The sequence below is a fragment of the Pteropus medius genome, unplaced genomic scaffold (assembly GCF_902729225.1).
Source record: "Pteropus medius unplaced genomic scaffold, Ma_sr-lr_union100, whole genome shotgun sequence".
In the NCBI taxonomy this organism is placed as follows: Eukaryota; Metazoa; Chordata; class Mammalia; order Chiroptera; family Pteropodidae; genus Pteropus; species Pteropus medius.
The window spans coordinates 4,280,811-4,295,454 of NW_024352784.1; the positions used below are offsets into that span (position 1 = coordinate 4,280,811).

The following is a 14,644-nucleotide window of genomic DNA, read 5'->3' on the forward strand; positions in this document are numbered from 1 at the left end:
TCTCTGACTGTCAGAGCACCCTGTCCAGTGGCGATCCAAAAGACACTTGTGCACAGAATACAAATACCAATATGATTTTATTCAAACACAGGCAGGAACAATGACCTTTAGAGCTGGGTAAAAATAAGTTAAAAGCATGGTTAGAACTTCAGATAATCAGATAGAACATTTGAAGGAGGTGATTTCCCCCTCCTCTTCTATTAATTCAACACAGCATAAAAATAATTTGTATCTATAAAATATACTTATTCCCAAGCAAATGAACTGGAGTTGGCCGTAACATTTCCTCGGTTATACATGACGCAGTCTACGCCCCACCCTCCCACCTTTAAGGCAAAAATGGCCCAGCACATTCAGGCAGAGGGTGGGCTCATGTCAGCAGTAGGCTATCTCAAGGATACCGGGAGGAGTTTCTCAGTTGAAGGATGCCTGCTTGGGCCACTTAGACACTGGAATCCATTTTGTTTCTAGCTTTTGCCTTCCCAAAGAAGGAAGCTGAAGTTCTCAGTGTAGGTAGACACTGGGCCTGTTTGGGAGGCTACCCCAGTCTGGATTAACTGGGTCTCAGAGCACCATGGACTAGGGTGTTGGTGGTTTCAGGACTCTGACAGCCCTGAGGGCAACAGACCCGATGCCTTCTGCAAGCTGAACAAGGCTGAGGAACGGTGGGCCGGTGGGTCCTTCCCTCAGTCTCTCGAGCTGCATTTGTCTTTCTGGGAGTATTGGGAAGAAAATATACGTGCGATCCTGCGAGTTTCCTCCTCAGGCAGGTTGGGAGGCAGTGAGTTAGGTCTGAGGCGACAAGGCTTTTGGGATGAGGCTCTTCCAGTGGCTTCGCTCTTGTCCTGGAGAGGGAGAAGTCAGCTAGGTCAGCACTAAGGATATGGCACTGCCAAGAAACAACTGGGATTCCTCTCATCTTCTGATCTTTTGGCTAACAGTGAGGCAGAGATGACCAGTTTACAAAGCACTGTCCATATCTGATCTTGTTAACTCTTACTTCAACCCCATGGGTAGGTTACATCACACCGTCATTGATGAGGAAACCAGAGTTCAGGCGAAATAAACTCAAGGTCCCACAGCTCAGAGTAGTAGAGGTAAGATGTGGACCAACTCAGACTCTTTCTAGGTCTCTGGAGGAGGGGCAGTCACCTCTAGGACAGGTTTGAAGCCTCATCTCTTCTCTTGCTTCATGAGTCTAGACAAGTCATTTGTCCTTTGAGTTGTGTCTGTCCCACATGTAATCCTGGGAATATAACCAACTTCTGGGAGGAAGATGTTGGTAAATAATACACTCTGTTGGCCCTCTGGAGTCCCTGGAGGTGCCAGACGACATGAAGCACCTTCCCACAGCCCTGCTACCAAACATCTCCCTACCTCAGGCTGACAGGGTACCCCTACTTCCACCTTTAAGGTGTGTGCATTTGGGTTCTTTCGTTGTGGTCCTCTGGACTCCCTTGACTCACTCATTTGTTCATTCGACCTTTTTTTTTTTTTTTTTTTTGTGCTTACTCTGTGTCAGGTTCCTGCCCTTGGAGGAGGAGCTCAAAGCTATACAGGAAAGCTACCCCGGGCAGCTGGCTGAGAGCAGGGCTCTGGGGAAGAGGTGGAGGCCTGGCAGGGGAAGAGGCAGTCCTGAAAGGAGATGGGAGTCGCCACCACAGGCAAACTTGGCTGACTTCACAGGATGCAGCCTGCCCTGTGGATGGATATTTATTTCTTCTCTGTCTCCAAATCCCAGGAGCTCAGATCTTCACTGGCTGAAGGTGCACTAAGGGCACACTGTACCACTCCTCAGACGCCGAGAATCAGCTTGGTGGAGACCCTAGAGATTGAGACTACCTCCCTGCCCCCTGCAATTCTAATGAGAAACTTAGGCCCAGCTAGAGCTGCTTCTGGGATCAGTAACATTCAGTAATCCTTCTTTCCTTCATTTTTTAAAACTTATTTAATGTCTGCTGTGACAGAAATGAACAGAACTCAGTTCTTGACCTCCATAGCTCAGAATTAAACAGGAGAGAAAGAAAGATCTGCTGAAAGAATCAGGACAGTAGCCAGGATATAAGGGGAGTGGAAGATAGCACCCCTGCTCTACTGCCTGCGTGTCTGTTTCCCAACCATGGAACATGGGGTAGTGGGCAACCTTGAGGGTCCCTGCCAATCTGGAATTCAAAATGCTATAAAGTGCATATGATCTGAGCAAGCTCTCAGCACTGAAAACCCACCGGCAGGGTTTCCCCAAGAATCAAGAGCAATGTGGTGGTAGGAGCTGGGCATGCCTAGCAGAGACTAGAAGATCCGGCTCCATCTTCCAGGCAGGAAAAAACAGGAAAAGGAAATCCACCCTGTGCTAGTGTATGCAGATCTTCACTCTAAAATATTGGAGACACCCACATCCCATAATGCTTCAGGCCAGAGAAAGCCAGCCGCCCAGCCACTGCCTGTTTGTTGCCTTCCCTACTGCAGGGCATGGACTGAGTTTGACGCTTGTGACTCTAACTGGGCCAGGTCTGAGACAGGAGCTTGGCAGCTGCTAGACCAGCGAATGGGTAACATCAAGCCATGGTGACCAGAAGCTTAAAATGGATGGGGAGGAAACTACTTCTTGCAGCAAACGTCTCGTTCATTCACTCTGGAGCCTGTGGTTGTTGGCCCACCATGTGCCAAGTCTTAGTTGAGTCAAATCCTTTCTGCAGCATTTTAAGCCTCAGCATACCTCTCTTTACTCCCAAGATCCAAGATTGTTGTTTCCTGAGCTATTTAGGATTTAGGAGTGACACCAAGTTCCATTCCAGTCCTCTGGGTCACCAGCTCTACCTTACTTTACATTTCTTTCTCTGCTACAGTGAAAGGGGACTAGGGAGGTGATTTTTATTTCTCAGATGGGAAAACAAGCCTGAGAGCATGGTCCTTTATCTCAAATCCTAAAACTGACCTCTGTGCCCTCTCTGCCAGAGGAGGAACATTCTGTTTTGGAGAGGCTCTGATGGGTCTTGTTCTCCATGACTGGAAGGGCCAAGTACGTCAGTTCATGAAAATGACCATCAAAAGACCTTTCTTTGTTGGTGATTCATCATACCTTTGAGACGCTTAAGATCTACTCAACCTGATCAATTCTTAAGGACAATAGGTAGCCTGGTTCCTGTCTTCATGGTGCTGGCTCAAGCTAGATAGAGAGGATACAGATGCCGACCTACCTAACAATCAGGGATGAGGCCTACATCTTGGGAGCTTGGAGAAAGGAGCAACTATCAATAGCTGGGAAGGTCAGGGGAGGCTTCACAGAGGTGGGATCTGAGATGAGGAGGGTTTCAGCAGAGCTGGGGGTGGGACTGAGGTCATTCCATTGGAGGGAACAGCATGAGCACAGGTCTGTATCTGCTGGCTTGACCAACATCTGCCCTGGAGCTGAACTGAGAGTGGCTGGTTCAGCCAACCTCCCAGCACCCACACCAGACCCAGCGACCTTATATGTATGGGCCAGGCTCAGGGACCAGGAGAACAGGGCTGGGCTCTGTGTGCAGAGAAGGGGAAGGGTGTGTAAGGACAGAGAACACACCCTCAACATCATTTGGCTTTTGTTGACCTTAACAAGGTTTAAAAATCATCTTGATTAGTAGTAAATGTTCTTTCTTCATTAGGGTTGCTGCTCCAAAACACATAACCCTAGAAGGCCTGGCAAAGCTCTCCTCCCCTTCCACTGACCCCTACCCAGTGAGCCTCTGGGCCTGGCATCAGGGCTGAAGTTTTGTTCTTTTCCTGAGAAGGCTCTCTTAAGTGACATAAACACTGACTCAGGAGCTGGAAGCAACATGTTCCAAAGAGCTGAAAACTGAAAGTAAACAGCCATCTGGTTCTGGATGGCTAGGTGGACTTGCCAACAGATTGCTGAGGGCTCAGTATAGCTGCCTGCCTTGCTCAACTTTCACCCCCTTGGCTGGCTGCCTTCCCCTGGGGTGGCTCCCAGAGACCTCTCTGAAGGCTGGGACTAGGACTAGGACTTGGTGCTAAAGAGAGCAACAAACTCGGCTGTAGCTTAGAGCAGGAGGAAAGTGGGGACAAGACACAGAGACCAGAGGCTCAGTCCTGAGATGCAAACCCTAAATCTGACCCAGCCAGCCCAGCTGCAGCATGGCTGGGGTCCACGCTCTGAGCTCACACTCCATTACTGCATTAGAGCTCTGGTCATGTGGGTCTCACTACCTATGTGCTCCCTCTGTTCCTCACCACCACCTAATACCTCCCTCCCTCTCCCTCCTTTGAGAAGCATTCCCAGACAACAGACCCATTCCACAGGGCCTGGGTCACCCCTCACCCTAGGGCTGTTTTCCCGCCTAAGGCAATGAAGAGTCTTGACTAGACTCCTCAACCTTTTGAACACATGTCCTGCCAGCAAGAAGGCTCAGAAGTTCAGATTCCTGAGAGGAAAGGGTTAAAATGACACTCCCAGAACTCTTGGCTCCTCCCAGACTCTGACTTCAAGAGGCTTAGGCAACTTAAGCTTAGCCTTACTCAGCAGACCTGTGGGCCCTTTCCATTGAGGTGCCTGCCAAACTGCATTCTAGCCCAGGGTGGGTATCAGCCAATTCTGGCAGTTTCCCCTGCCCTCTGTATACCCTTGGCCAGGGAACTCATCTCCTTCCTACAGCTTTGTGTGGGCTTTATCAGAAACCCTTATTCTCCTTTTGGGGCTCTGCACGGGGCTAGGGTCTGGGAGGCTCAAAGAAATGAGGCAATAGGTTGGGGCCTCTTGCCCCAAGAGGGACAGCTGAGTGATCAGGCCTGGACCACAGGCTTAGGAGAGGACATTGGGCTTAGGAAGTTCCTTTGGACCCCTGCTGATCTGCCCTGGTGATTTTGAGTCGTTGGGTCCTCTACCATGATTATATATCTCTTAGATGCCTCTTGGTTTGGGGAAGAGAAACCAAGGAACAGAATAATTCCTTGGGGTCCTGGAAGAAAAGAAGCAGCCTTAATGTTTTAAGGCTCATAGGCAGGCCATGGACTTCTGAGGCGAGGGGTCTATCACCCTTAGTGGGGGTGATGCGTTGTTGTGGACCTCTAACTCAGGGTTTGAGTTGAGCACAGTCAACTGCTACAGCCCTGAGCACTGCTCTCCATACTTCTGTGGTACCCTGTGGGGTGCCTTTCTCAGCTCCCTACTCCCAGTGCTAGGCTTCTGATCATACCTCTATCTCTTAGTATTTCTTTCCTACCAGTCCCCCCCAAACATAACAGCATGAGAAGTCATTTCAATAAAAATGATGCTAAAAATTATCATAGTTAACATTCATATAGTTCTTACTATGTTAAGTTCCAATAACTATTCTAAGTACTTTACATATCTTACTCGGTTAATCCTACACAAACCCTAGGAGGCAAGTACATTCTCCCCATTTTTCAGATAAAGGAACTGAAACAGAACAGTTAGGTAACTTGTCCCAGGTTACACAGTTAGTAAGCAGCAAAGCTGAGCTTTAAACTTAGGCGATCTGGATTCAGAGGCCATGCTCCTAACCACTACACAAAACTGCCTGGTAGGAAAGAAGAGGTAAGTGCAGCCACACTGAATCTGTGTTGCTTTCTCAGAGACTAGAAAAAGACCCTGCCAGAGACCTCAGAGAGCCAGCAGCAGAGCCTAGGCAACAAATAGAGTTTGCAGACTCTCAGTTCCCCGGCTGGCCTGGAGCACCTCGATTGCTAGTGATGTCTGAAATGCTATGGCCTGGTTGAGTGGAGGTGAGAACACCAGGGTGGGAGGTAGTGGACAACCTAACCTGCCTGGCTTTGTCTCTGACTTCCTGCCTTCTATATTTACTCTTTTTATGAACAAGTGTTTGGTGCCATGCCTGTGGTTAATCCAGGCGCTTGTTCATGATGTGAGCAGAGCCTGGCCACAAGGCAGGAAGGCAGAGAACCACGGCAGGGCAATCTCATGGTAAGGAACTGCTGTGTAGGCAGGCAGAGAGGCCAAGGCTCAGATGACAGTTGCTTCTTGCTCTTTGCTTCTGATTCCCATTTATCTTGATTGTTTCAGTCTAGGCCTATTCTTCGGCCTTCTCTTTAGCCCCTATTGCTTGTACATCCCAGTTGCCAAATCTGTTGATTCTCTGAGAGCTATTTCTCCAAATCCACAGCCTGTAAAACTTTTCCTTCATCTCTGTTGAATTCTACTCGAGCTACCCCAAGTAGTTCTGTCTTCCTTTCCCTATATTCATTTTTGTTGCTTTGTTTCACTTAAGTGTTCATATAGCCCTAATGTCATTTGAGAAAGTTAGTGAATGGTGTGGAGGCTAGTGCCTCTCAAAAGAGGTGTGAGTCTCCTGAAGGCATGGTTCATTGCACCAGATCCAGTTCTTTAAGCATTGCGTAGGAGTTAGTGCACTTAGTTATAAAGCTTGGGAACTGTGAATTCCCAAGGGAAAGGGCCATAGCTCCTTCTGTCTTCTCCCGCATCTAGTTCAGGGTTATATCTTGGTACATTTGCCAAAGGATGTTTATATTTCAAGTTTGAGGCCCAAACTACCTTCCTACTCTCTGGCCTGCCTGTCCTTAGGCCCAGCTCTGGCTCTCCTAGTCATTGATGGGAAGTTACTGAAAGGTTCTGAGCAGAAGTCATATGATTTATTCAATAATTTACTTAACACTGAAGGGGCAAGGGCAGATGCAGAGAAGCAAGTTAGGAAGCTCCTGCAATAATCCAGGGAAGAGATGATAGTGGGTTAGACAAGGGTGGTAATGGTGGGGTGGTAAAGAGTAGTTGGATTTGGATATATTTTAAAGGTAGAGCTGCCAGAATTTCCTGGTGGATTGAAATCAGAGGTATCAGGGAGAATTCCAAAGGTTTTGGCCTGAACAACTAAATTAGAAGGATAGCGTATCTATGAACTGATATGGGGAAGACTGAAGAACAGATTTGAGGAATAAAATCTGGAGTTGAGTTCTGGACATGCTGAATTTGAGATACTAATTAGACAAAGAAGTGGAGATGCTGAGTAGGCAGCTGGGATTGCGCCTAGATATAGGAGAGATATGAGCTAAATAACCATAAAGAGTCTTTAGCATATAGAGGTGATTTCGAGCCTTGAGATCAGATGGGGTCATCTAGAAAATGTAAGTAGAGAAGAGAAGTCTAAAGACTATGCCCTGGGTCATCCCTATATTAACGAGTAGGGGAAATGAGGGAGAACCAGTAAAGAATGCCGAGCGGGAAAAGGTAATGAGGGAGGAGAACCAAGAGATATTGATGCCTTAGAAACAAGTGAAGAAAGTGTTTAAAGGAGAGAGATCAACTATATCACATGCTGCTAAGAGATCAAATAAATTGGGCACTCATATTTGATAACTGGCTTAAGAACATGGACGTTTTTTGGATTTTGGCAACCTTGAAGAGTTCCTCCCTACTCCAGTGGTAAAGTGGGGTAAAGGTCTAATTCAGTGGGAGATCACATTGACTATAGCATGGAGAATTGATAGCAGTGGGAAAGCGTGGATGAGTGAGACTAATTAGAAACGATCATGAGTTAGATGACTGGGACTAGATAATGGTATGGTGAGAAGTGAGTGGATTCAAAAAATATTTAGAGGTTAAAATTAACAGGCCTTGACAACAGATTGGCTCAGAGTTGTGGGGGATTAAAGGAGTAGGAGGAGTGAAAGATGATACCTCTGCTTCTGGCAGGACTAACTACAAGATAGTAGTTAAGTTTACTGAGATAAGAAGTGCAGGCAGTAGATGGGGCATGCAAAGGAAGATGACAGGCTCAAGTTTTAGACATAGTGAATTATTTGTAACATCAAAGAAAAGACATTCAGGATGCAGCTGGATCCATGTGTGTTTGCAGCATGGGAGATAAGTTTAGACTGAAGATAAGGATTTGAGAGTCATAGAACTATAAATAATAACTGAAGTAATTGGAGTAGTTGAGATTTTTCCTAAAGAAACATCAACAAGAGCAGAAGACATAAGTCTGGGGAAAACAACATGTAAATTACTGCTGTCTCATCTTTTACTTCTTTCCTCTGCTTCTGGGAAGTTGGTAAAACTAGTTTGCTCATAGTTACTAAGCAAACGGAATCAGCAGTAACTTCAAATAAAATCAAGAAGCTGTTCCAGGGCAGAGGTACTTCATCATAAGAGGAAAGAGAAAGCAGAGACAGCAGAACATGTCTGATGAACAAGTAATTTGAAACTGTGCCGCTGGATGGCTGTGCAGTGTGCTGCTAAACCTCCATCCTCCTTCCTTTCCTTCTTGAAGAGAAACAACCATAAGATAAAACTGTCAGGAGGAAGGAGAGCTAATGCTGGCCTCTACACCCAATCTGTGTGGGACTTGATAGTCTACAGTACGACCATACTGAGAGGCCTGATAACTGCACCTGGCTGATGAGAAAACAGACTCAGAAAGATCAGAAGACTTGAATGTCACACAGAGACCTGTATCCGCCATACGTGGGGGATAGAGGGTAAAAAACGTGCTTCACAAATGCTTGAAGTGGAGACTGTCTGGGAGATTCCTGGAGTGAAGGATTAGGCCTTCCCTTAGATCTTGTGATGAAGCCAGAGCAACTGAGCCAGCACTTACAGGCTCTCTTTTTCAGGGATGGGTCACTTGCCCTGGTCCTGAAGGTCAGCTGCAGTATAACAGTCTCAGGACACCGGCTGAGAAGAACCCAGCAGCCTCTCAAATTGCTCCTCTTCAGCCTTCAGGGCCAAGGCTAGCCTTAGGAGGAGGAGGCAGAACAGAAGGAGTCTTCAAATGGGGATACAGGACAGGGCTTCTGCCCTCCTCTCCCTACCGTTCATGTCAAGCTGTTGACTATGCCTGAAATATTACAAATAGAAGACAAAAAATAGAATGGGAACCTTCCCACCAAATCTCTAATCCTGCCTTCTTAGGACCCATCTTTTCTATCTTCTCTCTCTTCCTTCATGCTACAGGGACAGTTTTCTTTCTCCTCTCAAAAGACTAACACCTCCACACACGCTCTGGATCCCATTCCCTTCGACCCAGGGATTGTTCTTTCTATTTTCTCTCTCTCTTCCATCTTCCCCTTCTCCCTTCTTTACGAGGTCACTGAATTAGCATAAAGAAAGATGTAGTTGTTTCCATATTTAAGAAATAAATCCAAAACACCTTTCCTTGATCTCATATACTACTCTAGCCACTCTCCTATTTCTCTGCTCTATATGTACAGCCAAATTTATGGAAGGAGTTGGCATCTTCATTTTGTCACCATGTAATCATTCTCAAAATCTTAATTACACGATTTTGTGATTTCACTGTGTTACATACCAAAGAATCTAAGTAATACATGTATATTATGAAGCATAATAAAAACAAACATCTGTAAGCCCACAACCCAACCTAAGAACTAAAACATTATTAGTACTGTTGAATAGCCCTATGTGCTCCTCCTCCCCAACCCCATCCCCTGTCTCCACAACAGTAGTCAAATTGTTGAAAAACCAAAGAGACAATCTTAAAAGTAGCCAGAGATAAAGGTCACATTACATTCAGGGCAACGACAATAAGAATGATGGCTGCTTCTCATTGGAAATGATGGAAGTCAATAGCGTGAAATGATAGTTCTCTAAAATGCTACAAGAAACAAGCAAACAAAATTCAAGTTCGAGTTCTCTATACAGTGGAAAATATATCTTTCAAAAATGAAGACAAAAATAAAGATTTTCAGACAACTGAAGCTGAGAACATCAGTTACCAACAGGTCTGCACTACATGAAATTCTAAAGGAATTTCCTTTAGTATATATGAATTCCCTTCATATTAAAGGGAAGTGTTCCAGACTGAAATCAGGATGTGAAGAAGGAATGAAGAACATGAGAAATAGTAGGTATATGGGTAATATAAGACACTGTTTTCTGTCAATCAAAGTTCTGATTTATCCCATGGTGACTATTTCAATGCTTTAAAAAATATGTAATTTAAGAAATTTTTTTCTCTTAAGTTTTGGTGCCTCTACTTGCCTTGAACACATATTTGACTCAATCCCTAAGTTATCCACCACTGGCCTAAGATTCAGAAAATATGTGGCTACAAATGCATCAAACAGTAAGAGAGGCCATAACCAGTGATGATGACCAAACTCTTGAGGTTTCCTGGGTTGTGGGACTTTAAATGCTGAAAATGGACAGTTTGGGGTGAACTGTGATGATCAATTATCCTACCTGGGACCCAGAATGAAGTTCCGAAGAGAAAAGTGGCCCTGAGAGCAGCAAACAATGGTGTTTTGCTGTGGGCAAGAAAAAAAAAAGGCTGGAAAGTGTGAGACTTATCTTCTCAAAACTAGACTTGCCCTTTAATTGAAGTGAAAATTCTTACTTCTCCTCTCCCACACTTTATCTCTTATGTTTAATAGATCAAAGACAGTATGTCCCCTTGGGAGTTGGTACATTCTGAAGGCAGAAACACATGGGCAAAACAGCAGTTCTGCTTGGCAGGTGAGGGATGACAGCTCAAAGTGGCTGACAGACCTCCTTTCTTATGTGGCATGATTCACACTGACACTTCACCCACTTGGCTGGGAGGGGAAGAGGGAAAGGGAATTAAGTGTCTGTTTTTTTCCCTCTAGGGTAATTCTTGCCAAGATCCTATTAGGTAAGAATTATATTAGCCTGTTATTTATAAGGAACCTTAGACTCAAAGTTCAAGTTGCCTGCCCAATATCACTTAGCTACTGAGTAGCAGATTCAGTATTTCGCCTTGTGGATATCTCTCGCTCATAAGCTTGTGTTTGTTGCCTGGACATAGCCTTGCTACCCTCATGTAAATGATGAAGGGTAGGTATGGGTCATCCAAGGGAAGATGCAGAGAGGAAGGAGATGAGCTGGTGACCACGAACTGGAGTAGAAATAAAGGCCATGAAAATGCAGAGCTCCCAGGAGGGGACTGGCATCCATTTTCTTCTAGGAGAGGATTTACGAATTTAATAAAAACAGATTATGTGTGGAAACTTAGATTGATCCATGTGCCAAATAAATTAAATGTCCTGAAAATGGTGCTGGGGAAGTTGTGGGAGAGAGGGGGAAGGAAAACTAGTAAAAGGATTAGATATCTGATGGCTTCTCTTTAGGACTATACCCCAGGTTCTCAGGATACTTCTGGACTGACCCCATCTGTCATCAAAGCAGGCTCTGGAAAAGCATAAGCAATGCTTACATTGAAAAATGAAGCCTATTTAAAAGAAGGCAAATTGGCTAGAAAAACACACTGGAACCCGTGTCATCAAGGGGTGTAATAAAAAGCAGAGTTTGGAGTCATACTTTTAGTTACTTACTTAGTTAGGAGACTCTGGAAAGTGACTTAATCTTTATGCATCTACATAAAATAGAAATAATATTAACTTGTAGGTTGCTATGGGAAGCTCTGAGCCTCAGTTTTCTTATTAAATGGGGATAACAACAGTACCCATCTCACTGCGTTGTTGGGAGAATTAAATGAGTTTATACATGTAGAATACTTGGAATAATGACTGATGCATAGTAAACATTAAATAGGGGTTAGCTATTACAATGAATAATAAACAAGCTAATACATCTTGTCCATAGCATGAATTATTCTCTGAAATTATCTTATTATTTTTTTAAACTTCCATGAGGCAAGGGCTTTATGCCTAATCACCCCCCAGGACCTGGAATAGTGCCTGGCACACTGTAGTAGTACTTTATGGCTTCCTTCTCCACTACATCACTGCAATTACTCTTTCGAGATCACCAATGACCATCATGCTGCTAAATCTGAAAGACAACCCACTTTCCATTCAGCACCCTGCGTGAATTCTTTAAAATTGAATTAGATCTCACTCCCCTGCTTAACACACTTCAGTGGACATCCTTGCCTTTAGAATAAAAAAACTCTTTTCCATGATTTACATGTCCTGTATGATTGGCCCCTTCAACTTCATTATGTCAGTCCCTGTTCCAGTGCCACTGCCCTGTGTCATTCCTAGATCATGCCAAGCTTTCAGCCTCAGGGCCTTTGCATTTGCTGTTCTTTTTGCCTGGAATACCGCTCTCCGAGTTCCTTATATGGCTGGCTCCTTTTTCATCACAATACAGTAGTTAGGAACACAGATTTTGAAAGCAGTCTGCTTGGCTTCCAATTCTGGCTCTACCACTTACTACCTGTGTGAGGCAAGTTACTTAACTTCTTTGTACCTCAGTTTCTTCCTTTTAAAATAGAGATAAAAGTGTGTTTCTGAATTATGTGAGCTAATATAAAGTGCTTCCAACAGTGCTTGATACTTTACAAGCACCACCGTGACCATCTTTAGCTTAAACACTGCCTTCTCGGAGAGAGAGACCCTGTTCCTTATCAGAGCATCCAGTACTCATCACAATCCGTAAACATTTTATTCTTTGATTATTATTAGTGTTTCATGGTTAGAAAAGTAGTTACTTTTATTTTATTGCCACCTACAAGAAAGGTCAGGTGCTGTGCCAGCGCAGAAAAGAGGACTGGGATTTCTATTAGGTTTCCAACCACCTAACTTGGCTGAATGATGAAGTTATGAGGTGTTCTGCAAACGAGGAGGTATATATACCACTGATGTTATTCTCTTCATCCAGACCTTACTCATCTGTTAGCTCTCCTAAGGTTACATCTGTTTGAAGCTTCCTCGGCTCATATCCACCTTTGCTTAGCTGGAGCTCCCATAGCACTCCATATGCATTTCTTAGCAAAGTCCTGCTTTTTATGCTTCTGCACTGTTGGTTCCACATGTCGCCTTAGCTAATGATGCCCTGCCCTTAACACATATTCTCTTCCTCACTTTTCCTGAATTCCTTGCCCTCTGTTGGGCCCATAGAATATGCTCAATACAAGCTTGGTGAGTGACCACTGTAAACAACCCAGTCAGGAAGCTGGCCTGGGGCAGCTCTGCATTCTGTAGACTTTATGGATGAGGTGATGACTATAGGAGAGAGGGAGGCTGGCTGGCTGTTCTCTTACCTGATCTGTTGTGGCTGGTGGTGGCAAAGCTGTAGAGAGTGAGAGCATCCGCAGGGAGGCCTCCAACTGCTGGGGAGGCAAAAAGAAGTTGGGCACCATGATGGGCTCTGGACTAGAATGGTAGTTAAGGGACACAAACACCTAGAAATCCTACTTTACCCCTTGCCAGACCACATCTTCACTGACCTCAATCACCCCCATTATTTTTTCCCCCCAACTTACTTCTGTCTGGGAATCCTTTGCTTAAGCAGTTCACTCTGCCTTGAAAAGCCCTTTCCACTCCTAACAAATCAGTGTATGCTTGATGGGTCAGTTCAAATCACACCTCTTCCAGGAAGCATCCCACCTTCTCCAGGAAGCTTTCTCCTAATCTTAGCCCACAGTGATCCCTCTTTCTTCAATCTAGAGCAGGTCTGCAATACAGGGTAATGATGGCTGACTTAGTCTGATATGAGTCTCAGTGTGTTTCTCTTAATATTCCCTAAACTTCTCAAAGGCAGAGATGGTATTGTTTCTTTCAGTTACCTCACTGCTTCCGTGGATCTCCACATGTGGTTGGTAGGTAGCAAGTGTTGAATGCTACTTGCTGAGGGCCCGCTGGCCCAAAACTGACCTGTCAGCAGTCAGTCAGACAGGGTCGGGGCGGCTCCAGGGGCAGTGTCTTAGATTGGAGGGAGACACCTGGCCCTGAATGAGGGTCTGTCCTCTTGGTTGTCCTCTGGCCACATCTAGAAATAAGAGCTCTGCCTAGGTGGGTATAGCTGGTCAACCCAGTCTGGATGTGAGCGCATGAAGGCAGGTACTAGACCTTATAGTTCTCCTTATATCCTCTAGAGGTACTCAGTAACGTGTTGAGAACATGGTGCTCCACAAATATTTGTTCAATCAAAGCCTACATTCACTTTGGGAGGGGAGGGAGGGGGCTATTTTGATGTTCTAATTTTTTGTTTCTGTTCAAATAGCTAAGTATAGTTCTGATTTGGACTGATTTATCATCGTACTTCCGTGCTGGACTTTGAACTCCAAGAGGGCAGAGATATAAATATGTGGTGACAGAAAGAAATCTAACTATGGGAGGTGAACACACAGTGTAAATATATATATGACTTATTGTTAAAGTATACAGCTGAAACTTATTGGATATAGTTAACCCATGTCACCATAAAAAAATAATTAAAAAAAAGAGCAGAGATAACCTCTCTTTCACAGCCACATTCCAGTCACCTGGCATAGTACTTAGGACACAATAAGGGTTCAATAAATATCTAATGAGTAAAAGAAATGCATTATTTCCTGCTTTGGTTCAAGTCCCTGACTCTTCTTTAGAGGTCCTGGTGAGGTAGGGCTTATTTGCTAACTCCTGCGGACTCTGCCAGATAGTCAGCTGATGCTGTAGGGAAGGAACAGCTTTGCTGTGAGGTTATCAGGGGTGTGTCTGAAACACCAAGGCTCCCCTTCTCAGCCCATCACCTGCTGCCTTTCTAAGGGTCCTACTCCAATAGTAACCTCTGCCATTTATTAACTTCAGGAAAGTTCACTTTTTATGTCTGTTTCTTCACCAGTAAAATAGATATAATGGTAGCACCTTTTGTTTTGAGGGTTAAGAGTTTATACATGCAAAGTGCTTAGAATGGTATCTGACACACAGCAAGCACTCAAATATCAGCTATTCC

The 14,644-nt window shown here is 44.8% G+C and overlaps 1 protein-coding gene across 5 annotated transcripts in view; it reads right to left on the reverse strand.

Annotated features, from left to right (window-relative positions):
• Window positions 1-58: 58 nt before the first annotated feature.
• C2CD3 (C2 domain containing 3 centriole elongation regulator) overlaps window positions 59-14,644 on the reverse strand; it is a 113,894-nt gene continuing 99,308 nt past the window's right edge. For 2 of the 5 annotated variants that reach the window (XM_039848025.1, XM_039848026.1), the window contains exons 32-33: window positions 12,972-13,083; window positions 59-845 (exon numbers count right to left, since the gene is read on the reverse strand). In XM_039848025.1, the coding sequence (XP_039703959.1) occupies window positions 687-845; window positions 12,972-13,083 (271 nt within the window). In that variant the 3' untranslated portion in view covers window positions 59-686. Of the gene's footprint in view, window positions 846-1,482; window positions 8,826-11,299; window positions 11,340-12,971; window positions 13,084-14,644 lie in introns of those variants that run through there. The other 3 variants (XM_039848028.1, XM_039848027.1, XM_039848029.1) reach the window with 3 other exon arrangements.